Source organism: Sorex fumeus, unplaced genomic scaffold (assembly GCF_029834395.1).
Source record: "Sorex fumeus unplaced genomic scaffold, SorFum_2.1 ptg000011l, whole genome shotgun sequence".
NCBI classification, from domain to species: domain Eukaryota; kingdom Metazoa; phylum Chordata; class Mammalia; order Eulipotyphla; family Soricidae; genus Sorex; species Sorex fumeus.
The window spans coordinates 2,978,229-2,997,903 of NW_026606068.1; the positions used below are offsets into that span (position 1 = coordinate 2,978,229).

General features: G+C 43.7%; 1 protein-coding gene across 1 annotated transcript in view; it reads right to left on the bottom strand.

Moving 5' to 3' along the window:
• Window positions 1–2,315: 2,315 nt before the first annotated feature.
• The window catches only part of ANKRD13C (ankyrin repeat domain 13C), a 76,910-nt gene continuing 59,550 nt past the window's right edge, over window positions 2,316–19,675 (bottom strand). The window contains exons 9-13 of the mRNA XM_056111019.1: window positions 17,323–17,484; window positions 13,580–13,659; window positions 11,635–11,733; window positions 10,328–10,428; window positions 2,316–6,633 (exon numbers count right to left, since the gene is read on the bottom strand). Of these exons, the coding sequence (XP_055966994.1) occupies window positions 6,503–6,633; window positions 10,328–10,428; window positions 11,635–11,733; window positions 13,580–13,659; window positions 17,323–17,484 (573 nt within the window). The 3' untranslated portion in view covers window positions 2,316–6,502. The remainder of the gene's footprint in view (window positions 6,634–10,327; window positions 10,429–11,634; window positions 11,734–13,579; window positions 13,660–17,322; window positions 17,485–19,675) is intronic.

Consider the following 19,675-nt stretch of genomic DNA (forward strand, 5'->3'; position numbering starts at 1 on the left):
TCGTTGAGTCTAATTTTTCTCTCCTATGTGGGTGTAGAATTAGGTTGAGTGAAGCAACGAAGTTGAGGATAAATAAATTGATCCCATCTGTATCTAGTAAATTTATATTTTCAGTGAAATATAAATATCTGCCTTTTTTGGAATAGTATAGAAACTGTCAATGGTATATATCTACTGTACAATACTAAATCGTATATTTATTCATTTACAAAACGAGTAGTGTTTTGAGTGGCTGCATTTAAGGGGAAATGAAACTGCGAATTGAAGTTTTGTTCCAAGTTCAAGTGTAAATTTTTTTAACTTTCAAAACTGAAATGCCATATAGAAAAGCAGCATTGTTTTTACAGTTTGTAGTAGGTAACTTTTTAAAGATTTTATCAAAAGGGATTTTGTGTATAGTATAAACTTCTAGTAATGGTCATAATAATCACTGCATTTTTAAACAAAGTTGAATGCAAATGACATTTGCTTAAATCTTTTCTAGTAGGTAAGTTGAACCATCTGACATTGCCATTTTTGTAAGTAAAAAAATAATTGGCAGTATCACATGGTTTAAACCTATTGGTCTGTTCTTGTAATCTCTAAATACACATTTTCCTTTTCTTAGAAAAGGGAATGAGAAATCCTGGGTTGTGAAATAGTACCACTAATAAGTTGATAGAGTAAAGGGGAATCCACACATTTTTCAGTGACCATTTTATGCACAAGGTAAGGTCGCACCGGGACACAAAGCCCTTAACACAGGTGACAAGTTGGAATCACGTGAACACTGCCTCCACACTGAGTTTTGTTCTGTATTTGGTAGTACAAATGATTTAAAAATAAAAGTGGTTTTGTTAGAAAAAAAAAAGTTTGTGCTATTTGTTTTAATTCTGCATAAGTGAATGAAGTGGCTCTGAATCCACTCGGGAATTTGGGGCTTTATTCACAAGTGCAAGTTGTTACTTTGCAGTTCTGTGTAGATTGAGTGATAACTTGCTTTGCAGTGTAGCTGGCGGGGATGTGTCTAGATCAGTGAAAGCATTTTCCATTTGCTCTGGAGCTTTCCAAATACTAGACTTGGTACTGTTCAAACATGCACTAAGTGGCACCAAGTACTGATTTGTTTATGTAGAGAGTAGAGAAACGTTAGGCACTTACTTGAAGGGAAAAGAAGAACACTTAGGGGCCAGAGTGAGTGTTTACCTTGCATCCTGGTGACCCTGATTCAAATCCCTGGCACATCCGGTCCCCACAGCACAGCCAAGGGTCACTCCTGAATACAGCCAGGATGCCCACCCAATGCACGATGTGCAGCTGCCCCAATTTTTTTCTTTTTGGGTCACACCCGGAAATGCACAGGGGTTACTCCTGGCTCTGCACTCAGGAATTATCCCTGGCGGTGTCCAGAAGACCATATGGGATGCTTGGAATCGAGCCCGGGATATGGGATGCTGGGAGTCAAACCCGGGTCAGCTGTGTGCAAGGCAAACGCCCTACCCATACCCACTGTGCTACTGACCCGTTCCAGCCTCCTGCCCCTCTTAAAAGCAAAATCTCCATTCCTGGAGCAACGAATACTAAATCTACCTAACCCTGAAGTTGGCCTCTTACAACTGAAGCTCTAATGTGCCAGTGGCCTGTGCACAGTAGTGGCATTACCTTATTTTTCCCCTAGGAAAACCTTGTTCAGTTGGGCAAGCTGTGTAGGGCCCACGCACGCTCTGAAGACTGATGAACAGCTTTCAAACTGGAACTGAGTTTTGTATTTTAAGACCTTGTTACTGCGCACCATCCCTGAATTCAGTTAAATGTCCAAGTAGTTGCAGTCAAATATGACGGTTACAGAAATCCACCTGTACTTTTCAGATGACCCGGGAGGTCCTTTGCTAAGGTTTTCTTGGAGATGCTTTTCTGAGACTCCTGGATTTGTAGATAAAACTTGAGTCTATTTTGCTCAGCTTTATTCTTGGTCCCATTTTTTATTTTATAGCATCAAAGTATATATGAAATTCATTTAGATACTCTAGCAAAATAACTTGAAAGTTAACCATGCTGATTCTTCACCGGTAGTGGATATACTCTAAAGAATCTATTTGGGGTACAGCAGTGTTACCAGCAACCTAGTACAGTACAGAGACAGGAATCAAATATAGTTCAATGCCATCCGTACCAAGAGAGTAGAGGAGGTGACATGTCCACGTTCAAGAAAAGTGTCAAGGTTCTTTTCCCAGCACAGTCTCTGGAATTCGCGTCCTGTCCTCAATGGCTAGTTAACTCGAGTATGGGTTTGTGCAAAAAAGAAAGTGAAGGAAGGTCTAGGGTCACACAGAACGGGATTTTCCAAATAATGTTTAATGTTACTGTTCAATTACCTCAAGATGTAGGTTTTTCAGTACACATTAAATATAAAACTGCCTTTCAGTCATGACAGACACGTTAACAAAGTTAAAATTTGTTTACTTAAATATCAAGTTTTCAAAGACAAGCAGGTTTTTCTTATTGGCTTTCACAACTAAGAGTGTGACCCCCCCAGCGAGCACGCGTGCAAGCACCACAACCAAGTGTGCGACCCCTGTCGAGCACCACAACCACGTGTGTGTGAGACCCCCAGGCATCGCGATGACAGGAGTCGAAAGTGTCAGCAACTAACTACAAGCAATGAGAGTTACAGGGATTTAACCTTAGTTGTTGGGAGTTGGTTAGTGTCAACTTCCGTTGTCTTTGCTGGAACCCTCAAGAAGGGCTCCAACAGCAAGGGTGTCAGCAGAACTGTTGGGCAGAGGGTGAAACACACAGGTGTTAAGTGTGAGATGTGGATGGGACAACCAAGGGAGGGAGAGGCAAGGACAGGCCCAGGCAGCACAGACAAACTATGAAACTGCTGCCCCAAGAGCGAACCCTTCCAAGCACCTGAGTCCAGAAAGCCTCAGCCAGCCACTGCCTCAGGGAAACAGTATGAAGCTCCTGGTCCTTTCCACCTGTAAGGCTTGACTTTCAGAACCAACAAGGACCTTCCTGAAAACCCTCAGGAGATTTTGACAGTCAAGTCTTCTAGGTATGGTAGCGGAAATGAGGCTTTGTATGTACCGTCGTACCGTTACGGCTAAAAGATGAGCTACAGCAACTTCAGACACTTCGTCACTGGACTAGGTACCACTCTAAGGATGTCACAGGATACTGAACAAAGTAAAACCTGACAAGAGTTTCAGATTTCTTCACAAAAGCAGTTCTTGCTACCTAATTCAGATGCTACAAGTTTTACTAGTTCGTTAGTAGAAACTTTACTGACGTTCTGCTGTCTTTACAAGTGGCTTAACTGTTCTGACCGTTGATCTCTTCACAGATACACTCTGCCAGGTGTCTGCATTTCCATAGTTTCTAAATATAGCAGCAACTTTGGTATGGAGACATTGGTGTTGATTGTTTTTTTTTTGTAATGGTTAAAATATCCTTTTGCTGAATCAGGCAGAGGCATATTGTGTCTCTGTTGCCATAATTCAGCATCTTCAAGGTTACCAGGCTACGTACGTAGTCACAACACAATAATAGGAGGACATCAGATTCACCTAATTTCTCGGAGAACTCTCCTTTACCATGTAGTTTGCAAATAAAATAGGAACAAAGTGAATTAAAAGGAAGTATCCTTAATTTATTACCTGGTGATAATATTGATTCCAGCTTTGTGACCTCAAATTCAAAAGGTGGTTCACCAGGAAATCAGAACTCACTACTGTTTCCCAAGGAATGAAGATTACAGCGCGTGATTAACTGTGAAAAACCATTTTTCATCATTGACGGATGCGCAACACCAAAGCAGAAGAAAGAAACTCAGCTTCTCTTTGAGTATTTCCAGACTGTCCCATGTATTCCAACTCACAATCACCCACCTCTGCTTTGGGCTTCCTCCCTATGCTCAAGGCAGACAACTGTCTGCAGACAGTCTGTTAGTGAGAGCACTTTTCTCTGAGCCCATATCTTCTTGAGATAGCATGCTGGTGGCAGAAATGTTGAATGTTTCCAAATCAACCCCCTCACCCCCGCCAAGTTTAAATGACTAACAGAACTTTATGGGCTTTCATAACAACGATTTTGATGTGAGATGATCAAAATATAGGGGGGTTTAATCTACTTAACCGAAACAGCATCTAGACCTTCGCTAACCAATTAAAAGGCACATTTTTAAAAGTTTATTTGCATTAATCAACTCCTTGTTTTCACCCTGCTTAGACAGCATTTGCTGGTCCTCTGTGATCAGAGACATGTGGGAATGGATCATCTCTCTACTATTCTCGAGGAAAGAAAACATTAAAAAGAAATCCAGTGCAAACATTTTCAGTAGTTCCCTTAATTCCAGTGTACCCCACTACTCTGAGAATGCCGCTAAGACCGAAGCAGCAACTGACCTTAACATTTCCCCCACTAAGCTTCTATTCCTGAAGTGGACTCTGTCCCAGAAAGGGGGAGCCTACTCATCAAAGGGGTGTCCCCCACCTTCCAGTGTCAGGAACCTTGTATAATCATCCACAGGACAATTCCATCTCTCTGTCACTTGAACTGGGATTGTTCCCCAACTAAGAGGGACCGATTTCTCCACCCGAGAAACCTAGTCTGGGTTCAACCAACTCTTTCCGCAAAATTCAAGAGACCCACACCAGGTGATCGTCGGTCTCTGATTTTTTAACAATGCATTATTATTTTTGTATTCGCAAAGTGTTCCACAAAAGGTCAGTGTATGCACTGTGGCATGTTATTGGCATGGAAGGTGCAGCTTTAAAGAGATTTATTATAAAAGTTTTTCTTATGCTTGATGCTTTGGATTTTTAAATAAATCATCTCTTCAATAAAGGTCTCTATATTAATTCAAATGATTTAAAATCCAGGAAAACATTTAAACTAACGGTCACTCTAAAACAGTGGTTTTCAACCGCCAGACTGCAGATGGGGCCCCCGTCCGCAGATTTCCTACGGTTCCACAAGGCAGCCATTGCCACTTCACCTGAATCATGCAGAACTATTATAAATAGTGATCTATAAATAGTGCTCTATAAATACTCTTATCATAAATAATGGTTATTTCTGCCTTAGAGGTCCACAAAATATCTCTCCCATTTTCACCTGTCCGCAGGTGTAAAAAGGTTGAAAACCACTGGTCTAAGAAACTCAACTGAGTTATTCTGACACATCTGTCAGGATACAGTATAAAAACATTTCTTTCACTAAGCTCTTTAATACAACATAAAATTTATGATACTTATACAGTATTCTCCCTAATTTATTTCCATTCTTGGACCTTCAAACCACTTGGGAATAAATATGAAAGTTTTTAAGTGCAAAATTAATTAATGCATGATTTTAACACTTTGGAGAGAAAATCGGTAACTATTTTGTGACTTAAAAATAAAACCCAGTAGGAACTATCAGTCTTATGTATGCTTCTGGGATTTTAACTCATAACAAATATATTCTGTTCATGTACAAAATGTTTCAACCATATATAGCTCTCTGAAAGCATTATTCATGTAGGGACATCCAAAACATGTGTTGTTTTAAAAACTGACACCAGTGCACCCATTTCCACTAAAAAACAAAATAATGAGAATGATCTACACTTTATGAGGAAGCAAGTTTAAAAATTTGGAACTTTTCTAAAGTGCTGAGGTTTGAAAGAGCAGTATCTAGAAGCATGCTAAACCCATACCGCATCGTGAACACACACCGAAAAAAGACTTCAAACTCAAGTTTAGAAAAAAAAAAAGAAAAACAAATAGAGATTCTATGAAAGGAAGATTAGTAACAAACATTTTCCATTGAAGAAAGAATTCAGGTAAAAACAAATAGCACCACAATGAATTGCACTCAGGTGCTAAAGGAGGTCCCTTATTCCCTGCAGAGTGAACGCTCCTTGGAAATGTATTGCAACATTTAAATGCAATTGTTTTAATGGTTACCATTTGGTTCAATCCTCTACAGAAAACCGCATTCCTTCTAGTTCATTATATTGAACAAACATTCAAATGACTCAACTATACATAATGTTACATAGTTTACATTTTATGAAAACAAAAGAAGGAATATTTATAAATGCCACCTTGAATATAAGATGACAACTTTTAAAGGGTTGTATCTCTTAAGACATTTAATTTATGTTAATGGTCCAGGAGTGTTTTAGATATAGATATATAGATATATTTATATGCATATATATTTCAAGAAGTGTAAAAATTTTTAAAAACAAATCAGCACTCAGCTGTTTTACATAAGAAGGACTGAGGGTCATTAAGGTGTCAAACGATTCCATTTGTAATAGTTTACTTTTTAAAAAGCCTGAAAAATTGGCCCACCGGGAAACCTGCTGAAATTCTTAGAGGCCCATTTTCTCAGCTCCTATTCCTGATGTGTCAATCCCAGGTGGAAATTCCCTTTTCTTGGCTGAAAGCTCTTCTTCCTGTGACGTGGATGCCCATCTGGGGTCTCTGAATTCTTTCCTTTCCTCTGCAGACAGCGGCGCGTTCCATGACGGTTAGAGATCAGGAAAACGGCTCGGGTCTTCCTTGTAGTCTTCCGGGATAGTGAAAATGGAGCCATCAAATTCGTCATAGCGGAACTCCTGGAAAGTCACAGTGGCCGTGATCGTCGGGAACACCGGTGTATCTGGAGAGGACAGTCGGGACAGTCACACGACATGTGAATACTGATGAGAAAACAGCAAGGGGGTGGGGGGGGGGGGGGCGTGCCACACTTAGACGGTGGGAGCACAGGCTCCGCATGCAGAAGCCCCAGGTTCAATCCCCGGCACCACCAGGACTGACCCCCAAGCACTGAGCTGGGAGCAAACCCTGAGCACCCCCAAACCAGAAATGTTTAAACAATCACAAAGCATCTTCAAATGTGAATAAAGGCATGATGACCTAAAGACCAGGTAAAATCAAACGTGGGTCTCGGTATGTGTTTTGAAGCAGGCAATAATCAAGACACCACGAACTGGACTGATCTTGCGACTGGGCCTCTGGGCTGAGATCCCCCGAAGCCTTCTTGGTGGGGGGGCAGCACCCCAGCCACACACAACATACATAAACTCAGCTTCACTGCACAACTAATCTCACAGAGACTCCAAGCTGCTGAATTGGCGCAGTTCCACAGCCCCTGCAGCGACACCTCGTAATTCCACAAGGCTCACAGTCAGCGGGGACACAGCAGCGACAGGGAAAGGTGTGGAGACGCTGGTGACGCTCAGTGAGTGCAAAGAGTTAACACGGGAGGTCCAATTAGCAGCAAACAGCAGAGCCAATCTCAACAATGATGTTAGCAGCACCATTATGAAATGTATGTTGTAATAAGCAATACAAAGTAAATTATTTGGGGGCCTGCTGGGGGGGGGAGGGGGGATGTGTGGGTGGGCGGGAAACTGGAATGGAAGCGGATGGAAGGGCACACTGGCGGTGGGATTGGTGTTGGAACACTGAATACCTAAAACAACTGTACCATGAACAACTTTGTAAATGATGCTTAAAGTTTGAAACATAGTGTAGCACCTCCAAATTCTACAATACTGACATCCCACAGGAGAAGACACCAAATTAGATGGGAAAATTAAATAAAGAAGCAAACTAAACACAATAAAAACACTGACACAGGGGCCGGAGTGATAACACAGTGAGTAAGGCGTTTGCCTTGCACACGGCTGACCCGGGTTCAATTCCCAGCATCCCATATGGTCCCCTGAGTCTGCTACAGGGGCAGGCTTGAGGACTGAGTGGGAAAATGGGGGAAAGGGTAGAGGGAACGTCATACTGGTTGTGGGACTGGTGCTGGAATACTGAGTGCCTGTAACAAATATGAACAGTTTTGTAAACCACGGTGTTTAAATGTAGCACTGTACTCCAGTTGTTCATTGACTTGCTCAGCTGGCCCAGTAACGTCTCCATTGTGAGACTTCTTGTTACTGTGTTTGATACGTCACGGGTAGCTTGCCGTGCTTTGCCGTGTGGGCTAGATACTCTCAGTAGCTTGCAGGGCTCTCCGAGAGGGCGGAGGAATTGAACCCGGGTCGCCCCCGTCAGCCGAGTGCAAGGCAAATGCCCTACCCACTGTACTATTGCTCAAGGGGGGAAAAATAATGTTTCAAACAGTAAAAAAAAAAAAAAAATACATCAGGAATTATATCACAAACTTAAGTTCCTTCTGATTGCCAATCACAGGCTGTAATTCAAATAACCCACCAGGCCCTTTCCTCCCAGGTGAGGGTTCAGCAAATTTTCTCTTTTATGCATTCTGAATCTTTTTCTTTATAGTGTATCTATTACTCTAAGTTGAGTCATTTTCATTCTGACACAAATCTAAGATGTCCATCCTATTTTAAACATGAAAAACAATCCACCACCACTTAAAAATATACAAGATCAGAAGTCTCATTAAATTTGGAGTCAATACCACACCACTACATATAACCATTAAGCTCCTCCAAATAGATTCGGAGCTGAAGTTATGAGTGAAGCCTGACACTGAAAATGATCAACTTCTTTTCACCATCTGGTTCAGTTTCATTCCTAGCATGAATGACTGCAAAGAACACGCAGCGCTTGAACTCTCACTCCTTTAAAGACCTACAGTACTTCACTGACGAACTGAATCATCTTTGATTTCTAGGCTGAAGTGAGTCTATGAAAGTAAAGGCTGTGGCCACCTACAGTGGAAGAAGGGGACCATTTTTCCTGCTCCGGGCCATTTGGGTATTCGTCACATCATTCACGGGACATACACCCTCAGCGGGAGCCCATGACCAACCTGGGTGTTTTGGGTCAGCCCACAGGATTCCAAGGGTCTTGGACGGGATTGCTGCCGCACCCGGTCTAAAATAACAGCATGGGTCGGAGAGATAGCACAGCGGGGAGGGCATGTGCCATGTTGCGGCCAACCCAGGTTCGATCCCCAGCATCCCATATGGTCCCCCGAGCACCGCCAGGAGTGATCCCTGAGTGCAGAGCCAGGAGTATCCCTGAGCACTGCTGGGTGTGACCCAAAAAGCCAAAAATAACAGTGTTTCTATCTTGACTTGAACGCTGCCAGTTTAGTTAATATATTCTCCCGTGGCCGCCTCCCCATCAACTCGGCAGCAGCTATGCGCTTCTGGCTGTGCCCGGAAGCGTCCTGACACATAACTTTTAGGGCTCTGGGTATTTCCTTCCTCTGAGCAGCTGTTTGGTTCTTACCATGGGTCCTTCTCCATAAAAGCAACTGGCTGGTCCATGCCAACGACAAGCTCTGATTCAATCCATGGGAGGGTTCTTGTCTTGCATACAACTGACCCGGGTTAATTCCCCATCACTCCAGATGGTCCCCGGAGCCCCACCAGGAGTGAGCCCTCAGAACCATCGGAGGTGACTCCAAACCGCCACCCCCTCTTAAAAGAAAAATTTACAAAGTGAATAAATATTTGGTAACCAGAGACGTGTGATACTGAAGGTCTTTCTGGTGCATAGACTAACGCTGAGTCTGCGCCTTCAGTCCCGAGGCACCTTTTAATGCTCTTACTCCCCCCGCCCCCGCCCCCACCCCGTTTTCTGACTTGGAGATAAGAATAGATAAATACTGTGTTACATGAGGTTATGATTTCTAAAGAACCCTGCGTAAGATGAAATTAAATCTGAAACATTTAAGACTGAAAAAGTGAAACTTAGCATCAGGCTCATTTTTTTTTTTTTTGGCTTTTTTCGGGGGTGGGAAGGAGTGGTCACACCCGGTGATGCTCAGGGGTTACTCCTGGCTCTGCACTCAGGAATCACTCCCGGCGCTACTCAGGAAACCATATGGGATGCCGGGGATCCAACCCACATTGGTTGCGTGCAAGGCAAATACCGTACCCACTGGACTATCGCGCTGGCCCTCAGGTTCACTTTGTTTTTCCATAAACAAGAACCTTCGATTCCAAACACAGCCGCACTGCTCAGAACTGAGTCTGCAGGGAACCCCGGGGAAGAGAGGAGCTTTGTGGGCATGAGGCCAGGGTTCAACATCCCCCAGACACCTCTGGAAGTGACCCCCAAGCACAAAACTGGGTGTAGTTCCCACACATCACCAGGAAAGACCCCCAAAATAAGGGGCAGTGGTGGTGGGGGGGGGGTGCTCTAAAAACCTTTACTGTTTCTAGCAGAGATTCATCCACACCTCGGGCACATCACTGGTCCGACGAAATGTAAATATCTCAAGATGTGTGACTATGGAAACTTTACAGAAATATAAGCAACCAGGAAATCTGAATTTTTCCCTCAGAGCATATTTCTTATTGAATGTTGGCAAACGACTCCCTATCCCTAAGGGACGCTGAAGGCATGGATATTCCTCTTACCTAGTTTTACAGGGAAGCCAGGAGGAAGTTTCATCTGGACAAATTCTCTAAGCTTGTTAAAGTGCTTGAAGGGCGCAATTACTTCCAAAACATTCAGTAACCTGGAAAACGGAGAGAAACACATCTTCACTTTGCAAACTGGCCTGTGTCCTTATGCTCTTCTCTCACTTCACACGTCACTTTAGCATCTTCCGGAGAAGAAAACGACAGCGCTTTTACTTCTCCTCGGGTTTTGTTTTATTTTACTCTTCCTTTCTTGTGTCAGAAAATTGAACTTTCACACTTGCGCAGCTAGAATTCCCGCTGCTGCTTGTATGCAGGGCTAGTTAATTATTTCCAAATATATGCCCACCTTCAAGTCTACACATTCCCAAGGTCTTTAGTCTAAGTGAGACACAACACCCTGTGTGAAGAACTCTTATGTTATTTCATCTTCCATGATCTCTTGCGGATTGTATAGATTGGTAAAAGAGTATGTTCTGTGTGTGTGTGTGTGTGTGTGTGTGTGTGTGTGTACACGTACGCGCGCACAGCCACACTTGGTGGTACTCAAGATTGTATAGATTGATAAAAGAGTGCTCTCTCTCTCTCTCTCTCTCTCTCTCTCTCTCTGTGTGTGTGTGTGTGTGCGCGCGCACGTGCATGCGCTCGCACGTGCTCACGCAGCCACACTTGGTAGTGCTCAGGAGTTACTCCTGGCTCTGCAGTCAGGAATAACTCAGGGGACCATCTGGAATGCTGGGATCAAACTCAGACTGGCCGCTTTCAAGGCAAACTACCCACCTGCTCTATTCTCAGTCTAGCACCACCACCACCCTCCCTCTATATTTTATGGGGGCTTTTTTGGTTTTTTTTTTTTTTAAGTTTTCGGGCATATAGTTTGGCAGACCTAAAATTTCAGTTGCAGCTGTGTCAGCACTACAGGAGAAACAGCATAATCTTATTATCCAGTAACTTCTCCGTTAATATTTGGTTGGCTGGATTTCACTTAGGTTTGTTTTTCTAATTCCAAAATAGAACTTTTTTTGTGATAAACATAGCAGGTGACATACATGTGGTGACTTCCAGCAATGCACATATGAAAAGACTTGCTTAGCATAACACAGTGTTACAGCAACCAAAGGGAAGGAAAAGAAAATTCTTGGAAAAAGAAAAAGAAAATTCTAAAAGGATACACACATGTGCAAAGCAGAACGATTTAATTCCGTATTTCAAAGGCCTCAGATACACCACACCGGTGCCAGCAGTCATACAATCTTTAGAGCTTCAGAGCCACTTTATAAACCCAGAGAGCCATTGACACTTACGACTCAATTCCCAAGGGAAATTCCTGGCTCATGGCTATGGTGGCTTTGAATGTCTTCTTGCTCTCTTTGCACACCAGTTCTCGACCCAGATGAGGAGCTCTAGAATGGGAGAGAAAAAAATATAGATTTGGAAACTCCTCCTGCACCCCTATCTTATACATGCGAAGCAGGTCCCCTCCCAATGGCATTCGGAAGTGTTTCGAACTAGGGTAGCATAAAAGAGAAAACAGCAAAGTGAAAACAGAAAAAAAATGAGCAAGACCCAACAGATTTCACATGGAATGAACTCTTAATCATCATGATTATTAGAAGCAAAGCAAATCATTAGTGGGGGAGAGGGGAGAGGCATTAAAGATATTGCTGTATTTCTTTGGAGTCATTTCTTTAATTCAGCCCATTTTGCCGTGTACAGTTCTCAGCACGGACCATAAAGAGATGGTGTGAAAACAACGAATCAGGGAGATGAACCTTTCGGTCTTGGTTTTGGTGGCACACCGAGCAGTGCTCGGGAGCTACTCCCAGCTTTGTGCTCAGGGGTTGCACCCCATGGTATGTAGAGGACATGCAGTTCTGGGATCAAACCCCCCTGGGGGTCCCCACATTCCATCCCGTGCACCGCCTCTTAGGCGACTTTAGTTCTGAACTAATCAAAGAACATCTTTGGGTAGAAACATTTATTTAGAAAGGAGAAACGTATAATAAATCCTTCTGTAAAAAATCACCACTTCTCTTGAGAAAAGGTAATTTTTTTTCCACCTCAAGAGAATAGTATTTTATGCAGATGACACAGAAGGCGTCAGTCATGCTAGGCAAAGCAGGAGGAAAAAAGAACATCTCATCTCTCATACATGGAGTCGAGAGACATAAAGCAGGAGGCAGACAATGACCAATGAAAACAAGCTGGACACTGTCAGCAGAAGTGACATGAGTATGGATAGGAGGGCCTGTGGTGACTGTGATGCGGTAAATCTGTCCCCCTGAACAGAGAACTACTGACTCTCCTATAAATATCACCTCAATCAGTAAATAATCGTAAAAGGAAGACATCTACTACCGTGTGTGTGTGTGTGTGTGTGTGTGTGTGTGTGTGTGTGTGTGTGTGTTTTGGAGGGCAAGAAAAACATACTTTCTACCAAATAATTACTTTCTTTGACATAAAAAAGGTAAAGGTAAAGGCCCTCCCATTGATCATCGATTTGCTCGAGCGGGCCCAGTAACGTCTCCATTGGAGACTTTGTTGTTACTGTGTTTGGCATATCCAATGCGTCACGGGGAGCTTGCCAGGCTCTGCTGTAAAGAAACATATTTATTCATTCAAAAGAAGCTATGTCGGGGCTGGAGCAACAGCACAGCAGGTAGGGCATTTGCCTTGCACGCGCCCAACCCGGGTTCCCATATGGTCCCCTGAGCACTGCCAGGAGTAATTCCTGAGCGCAAAGCCAGGAGTAACCCCTAAGCACCACCAGGTGTGACCCAAAAAGAAAAAAAAAAAAGGAGCTATGAGCTATGTCTTCATTCTTTTTTTATTAACTGTTGAACAAACACAAATGCTAAGTATTAAAAATTAACACTGAGCAAACATCTTGTGTAAAGATGGATACAGGGTCAGGTATAGCCTGGAAGCCGTGACAGGACAACACAATGTATCCCACTATGAACAGGAGAACTTTAGGCACGTCACTGCCCTGGGCGGCGCCTTACCTAGCCTTTCCTTGGACTCAGCCTTACAGGTTTTGGGGTGTGTGCAACCTACTGGGACAGCCTGCCCAGAGAGTGGGGGACCTCTCTCATCCTATCTACCCCGTGTGTGGACAGATACACTGCTCAGACCACACCCCAGTAGTAACGCTTCGTGAGACAGCTGTTAACATAGAGTGCCCAGGGTTTTTCAATGAACACCTTCTAAAACCCGAAGGATAAACCAGAAAGGAACAAAAGGACTTACTTTCCATTTTCAGCAGATATATATTCTTCCCACGTGATGGTGTTCTGAGGAGGAGGGGTAAGGGACTGTCTTCGAACCGGCTGTCAAAAACGAAACCAAAAGGAGGAAAGAGGTAAGTGAGCAGTGAGGAAGGGTTGAAAGAAAGACTGTGAAAGGCTTATTTGTTGGTTTAGTTTTGGGTCACACCCAGCGATGCTCAGGGGTCACTCCTGGCTCTGCACTGAGGAATCACACCTGGCAGTGCTCAGGGGACCACATGGGCTTTCGGGGATCAAACCTGCGTTGGTTATGTGCAAGGCAAGTGCCCTTCCTGCTGTACTATCTCTCCAACCCAAAAGGCTTATAAAAAAAATAAATGAACAAAATCACACATAATAAACCACCCAAGTCACTTACTACTTAATCTCATCAACGCAATACTTTCAAGAGAGTTTTGGCATTTGCAAGAGAGTTCCATGGTGACTGACGCTCCACAGCAGGATTGTGAAACATTCTTATCTGTATTACTTTTTTCTTTTGTCAAACTTATTTTATGATTGAAGGGTGGGTGGGGTGAGCCAATGGACAACTGTTCAGAAAACCACAAACAATATACTGACAATGGGCAAGTATTATGAAATATTTTTAAACCTCAAGAAGATAAGCACAGGGGCCGGAGCGATAGCACAGTGGGTAGGGCGTTTGCCTTGCACGCGGCCGACCTGGGTTCGATCCCCGTCATCCCATATGGTCCCCCAAGCACCGCCAGGAGTAATTCCTGAGTGCAGAGCCAGGAGTAACCCCTGGGCATTGCTGGGTGTGACCCAAAAAGCAAAAAGCAAAATAAATAAATAAATAAAAAGAAGATAAGTATAAAAGTAACAAAATCTATCCACGTAGGATTTTCGTCATCCCCCAATGTTCCTGGCATAGGGAACTATAGGGAGGGTTTTTAAAAAAAAAAAAAAAAAAAAAACTCCCCATGGGAATGAGGGCTCCTAGGGTACTTGGGGCCTTCAGAGAATTTTAAAAAGACTAACTCTGACCTCCAGGGCTCAGAACTGGATGGGGGGGCGGAAATCCCCACACAACACAAACAGTGCGTCAAATATACAAACTATCGTTTGATGAAAGGACATAGGAGCTGGGGGCTGGAGCAACAGCACAGCGGCAGGATGCTTGCAATGCCTGCCTTGCACGCAGCGGACCCAGGTTCAATATCAGGAGCCCCACTGGTAAATGTCCCTCCTCCCTGCCAGGAGTGATCCCTGAGCTCAGAGCCAGGAGTAAGCCCTGAGCATCACTGCACTGCATGTGGTCCCTAAACAAATCAAACTGAAACAAGAGTTCAAAGAGATGATGGGGGGAAAGCGCTTAGTGCCTGAGAGAGACAAACGGTTCCAGTAACCAGTGCTGACCCTAGGCATTCTGGGAAGTTTCCAGAATGCAATCATCACCAAGAGGAAAGGAAGGAAACTGGACTGAGAAATAAAAGATTTGGAATTCTTATTAGATAAGAAAATCAGTTAAGAAAAATAAAAAATCCTCAATATATACACAGTAACTTTCAAGAAAAAGAAGCCTGGGGAACAGCCAAGGGTTCAGCTGGCGGGGACGTCACAGATGACCTGGATATCAACAGAAGAATGTGAGAAGAAAGGAACGTTGTAGAGAAAGCCTTAAGCTTCACCCTCCGGGCCGAGGGCAGACATGACAGACAAACCACAGCCCTTAAACAGCGAGGAATAACCCCCAAGGGGCTCGTGTACTAGTTTAAAGATTCGCTGCAAACGCAACTGCCTCAGGATTTTTCATCAGTCAATGTTTGACTTGGGACGCCTATATTACAGACCGATACACCCACTGGTTCCCTGAAAATATCTTGGGCAAAAGGAGTAACAAAGGAGAGACATTTAACAAGGCCTGAGCCGGAGTGGTGACCGGTCTGCAGAATCCCCCTATGCACCTGAAGCTCAAGTTATCGCGACTCAATACGGGGTTTCCTGGATCACAGAGCGGAGGGAAAATACTGCCAAGGTGAGGATCAGTACAGGGAGGAAACAAAGGCAGATGCCTCTGTGACGCGGAAGCCAAGAAGCATCTTTAAAGAGCCAGCACCACTGACCAAGAAAGCAAAAAGATAAAATAACCAGGACTGTATGATTTTTATTTTTTTGCTTTTTGGGTCACACCCAGCAATGCACGGGGGTTACTCCTGGCTCTGTGCTCAGGAATTACTCCTGGCGGTGCTCAGGGGACCATACAGGATGCTGGGAATCGAACCTGGGTCGGCCGCGTGCAAGGCAAATGTGCTACCCACTGTGCTATCGCTCCAGCCCCAAATAGTACTGTATTAAGAAGCTTCTGCACCTGAAAAGAAATGATGACCAAAATACACAGACAGCTCACAGACTGGGAGAAATTATTTGCCAATCACTCATTTGATAAAGGGTTAATATCCAAGATACACAAAACATTAATAGAACTTTACATAACCAAAAAAAAAGGGGGGGGGGAGAATCAAACCCCATCAAAAAAAATGGGAAGAAGAGATGAACAGAATCTTCCTCAAAGAAGAAATGCATTTAGTGAAAAGCACCGTCGCACTGTTCTCCCGATGTTCATGGATTTGCTCGAGCGGGCACCAGTAACATCTCACAACAAATTGTGAGACATGTTACTGGTTTTGGCATATCGAATATGTCACAGGGAGCATGCCAGGCTTTACCATGTGGGTGAGATATTCTCGGGAGCTTGCCGGGCTCTCCAGGAGGGGTGGAGGAACCGAACCTGGGTCGGCCGTGTGCAAGGCAAACGCCCTACTAGCTGTGCTCCAGCCCCTTAGTGAAAAGGCATATGAAAAAAAAAAGTTCAGCATCAGTTATCATCAGGAAAATGCAAATCCAAACAACAATGCCTTAAAGAGGAGAGAAAAGGGGGGAGTGGGGAGGCAGGCTGGTGGGTAAGAGGGAGAGGAAGGCAATGGTGGAGGGAAGCGGATTCTGGTGAATGGACAGGTGTTAGGACATTCGGGGCCTGAAACCCAATCATGACTAACTTCATAATTCACGGCGATTCAACAGAAAGTTTTAAAAATAAAAACAAAACAATTCTAGTGGAAAAAAAATAACATCCTACCTGCTTCATCTAATGAAGAAACTACCAAGTTTCCTAAATTCCTTCCCCTCCCCCAACCCTGACATATTCATTGTTTACACAGCAAATAATAATAAACATGCAAATAATAATAGACAAAATTCTAATAAACATGGGCTGTGGGGACCAGACAGACGGCAGGACAGACAGCATTGGGGGACAGGCATTTTCCTTGCACGCGCCTGACCCAGGTTCAATCCCTGGCATCCCATATGGTCCCCTGAGCACCACCAGGAGTTGTTTCCGAGTACAGAGCCAGGAGTGACCCTTGAGCATCGCCAAGTATGACCTCATAAAACACGGCAATCTACAAGGTGGGCCTCCAAAACAATAGCGGATTTCAACTGAAGTACGAAAAATAGCATACTCATAAAGACATGGATTAAAAGCTAAAGTTGAGTGTTACGCTTATAAAATAAGTTCAACCTATTTGCTATGAAAGGTTCAAAGGCCAAAAGCAGATGCTCCCCAAAATTACAAACAATCTGATCACAGAAAAATAAAAGATGACTCATAGTAAATATGCCCTATACACTTACACAAACTCACTGGGGGCCAGAAATGAAATCTCTCTTTTGAACTTTATTAAACACAAGTGAAAATAATACCTCAAAGTTCTGTTCCATAATGTTTCCACCTTTACTCAAACTCTCCATAATGGCCTTATTTCGAAGAATATCTTCTTCAGTGAGATGTTCTCTTCTTTTTCTTGATTCTAAAACAAGTCCATTCACCAGATAAAAGTCTGCCAGAAAGTTTCCTACTCTTTCCTAAGGAAAAGAAAATATTTCCAAAAAGTAAATCAAGATACAGTTTGCTTGTGATTTTGTAAAAGTTTTGACGTAATATACATTGTCCCCCATAAACTTGTAACATTTAGGTGAAACTATGTATCTCCCTGAAATTAACTTACATTTCATATGTGGTCACCTTAAAAATTCATAAAATCACACTTTTCAAATTTGTCAAGATTTAAAAGACAAGATATATATGATACATGCAGTTAACCCACAAGTAAATTACCTCTAAATGAACACAGAGTCTTCCTTTAAAAATCTACTCTCAAAAAAGCACAAAGTTATCTGAGAACGTTAGCTGACAGTCAAGCTTCTTAAGTAACAAGGAGGGGTCAGGGTAATTACTGTTCCCATTTTATAGATAGAAAAACGTGGAATAAAAACAAATGACCTATGGCACACAGATATCCCTAGTAGAATCAGTCACGTGTTCTAATGCTCTACTCTAACAGGACCAATGTTCTAGTTCCAGATGCTTTTATCAAATAAGAACGCTCGGGCTCACTAATCCAGGGAGGCTTATATGACATCTGGCAGGGAAGGAAACTCAAGTGGTATAAATTAGGATGCCAAGAAAAAGTTCTTTCCTTTCAAGGAAGTCTGACCTCAATACTAATCTTCGCCTTTTTTCAGACCCAGAAGGGGTCAAGAGTTTCCAAATGCCTTACTTTAGAAACTACGGTCAGGGGCTGGAGAGACAGCACAGCGAGGAGGGTCTTTGCCTGGCAGGTGGCCAATCTGGGTTCAATCCCTGGCATACAATATGGTCCCCTGAGCACTGCCAGGAGTGACTCCTAAGTGCAGAGCCACGAGTGACCCAAAAAGAAAAAATTAAAAAAAAAAAAAGAAAGAAACGAAACTACGCTCGGTGAAGGGCGCTCAGTGGTGGGCTGGAAATAGGCTTCCAGTTTCTGCCTCAGGCGCATCCCTGAGCTCCATCTCGCTTCAACTCCGGGCGGGAGCTGTCACCAGGGTGCCCTACGCCCCCGTGGCCACCGTTCCAGTCTCCAGAAAGCCAAGCCTTCTGCAGCTGTTTCTACCTACAAAATGGGAACCACAGCACAGCTGACTCCCTCCTTACCTGGCAAAGATTTAAGAAGATCCCCTAGACGCTGTTCATGGGCTCTGAGCCGCTTAGCTGTAGTGCTAGCTGGACAGCAGCTGCAATTTTTTTTTTTTAAATCTTCTCTTGAAGTGCTCCTTCTAATGCTGTCCAGAAGAACAGAGTACAAACAAATGAGACTTCAAGCCAACCAGGGGACTGTCTGTCGGCCCTCACCCCAGGAGAGCCTAGAATGCTCTCTGCTGCCAAACAGGCCTGACGAGAAACCCTGAAAAGCCTCCTGTGCCTGGGAAATACCCAGATGACAATAGTCAAAGTGCCATCTCAGGGAAGATTTCCCTGTCCCTGGGGGAATGCCCCGGTGACAATGGTCCAAGTTCTATCTCGGTGAGGTTTTTTCTGTGCCTGGGGAATACCTAGGTGACAATGATCAATGACTGTGATCTTATACAGTTTTGGCAGAAATAAATGGTCTCATCGAAAACTGTGAAGTGGACACGGTCCTCCAAAGTAAGAGACATTCCATTCCTTGCTGCCCATCAGGCAGTGCAAAGGCATTTCGAGGAAAGTAACTCCATGTCATTATGACTGGCAGAAACTTAAGACAGGAAGCTAGTAAGAGACTGGATAAATTACAGTTTCGACACATAATGAGGAATACAATGCATCTGCTTAACTAACTAAATAATAATAATAAAACTACTTAGAAAAAAACTGTAACAAAGAGATTTTAAAAAGGTATGCCAAACAGCAGTTATGACAGTTTATGAAAATATAAACAAACCAAGCCACGTAAGATGACGTTCAAGGATTTAACATCAAAACGATCTGGAGGCCGCACAAAGAACCGGCCCAGGGGCTGGAGAGATAGCACAGCAGATAGGGTGTTTGCCTTGGGCCGACCCGGGTTCGATCCCCAGCATCCCCTATGGTCCCCTGAGCACCGCCAGGAGTAATTCCTGAGTGCAGAGCCAGGAGTAACCCCTGTGCATCGCCCCAGGTGTGACCCGAAAAGCAAAAAAAGAAAAAAAGAACCGGCCCACACTGGGACCCTGGGGAGATTGTGGCGTGCCTCGGGGACCGTGAGCCTCACGTATGCGG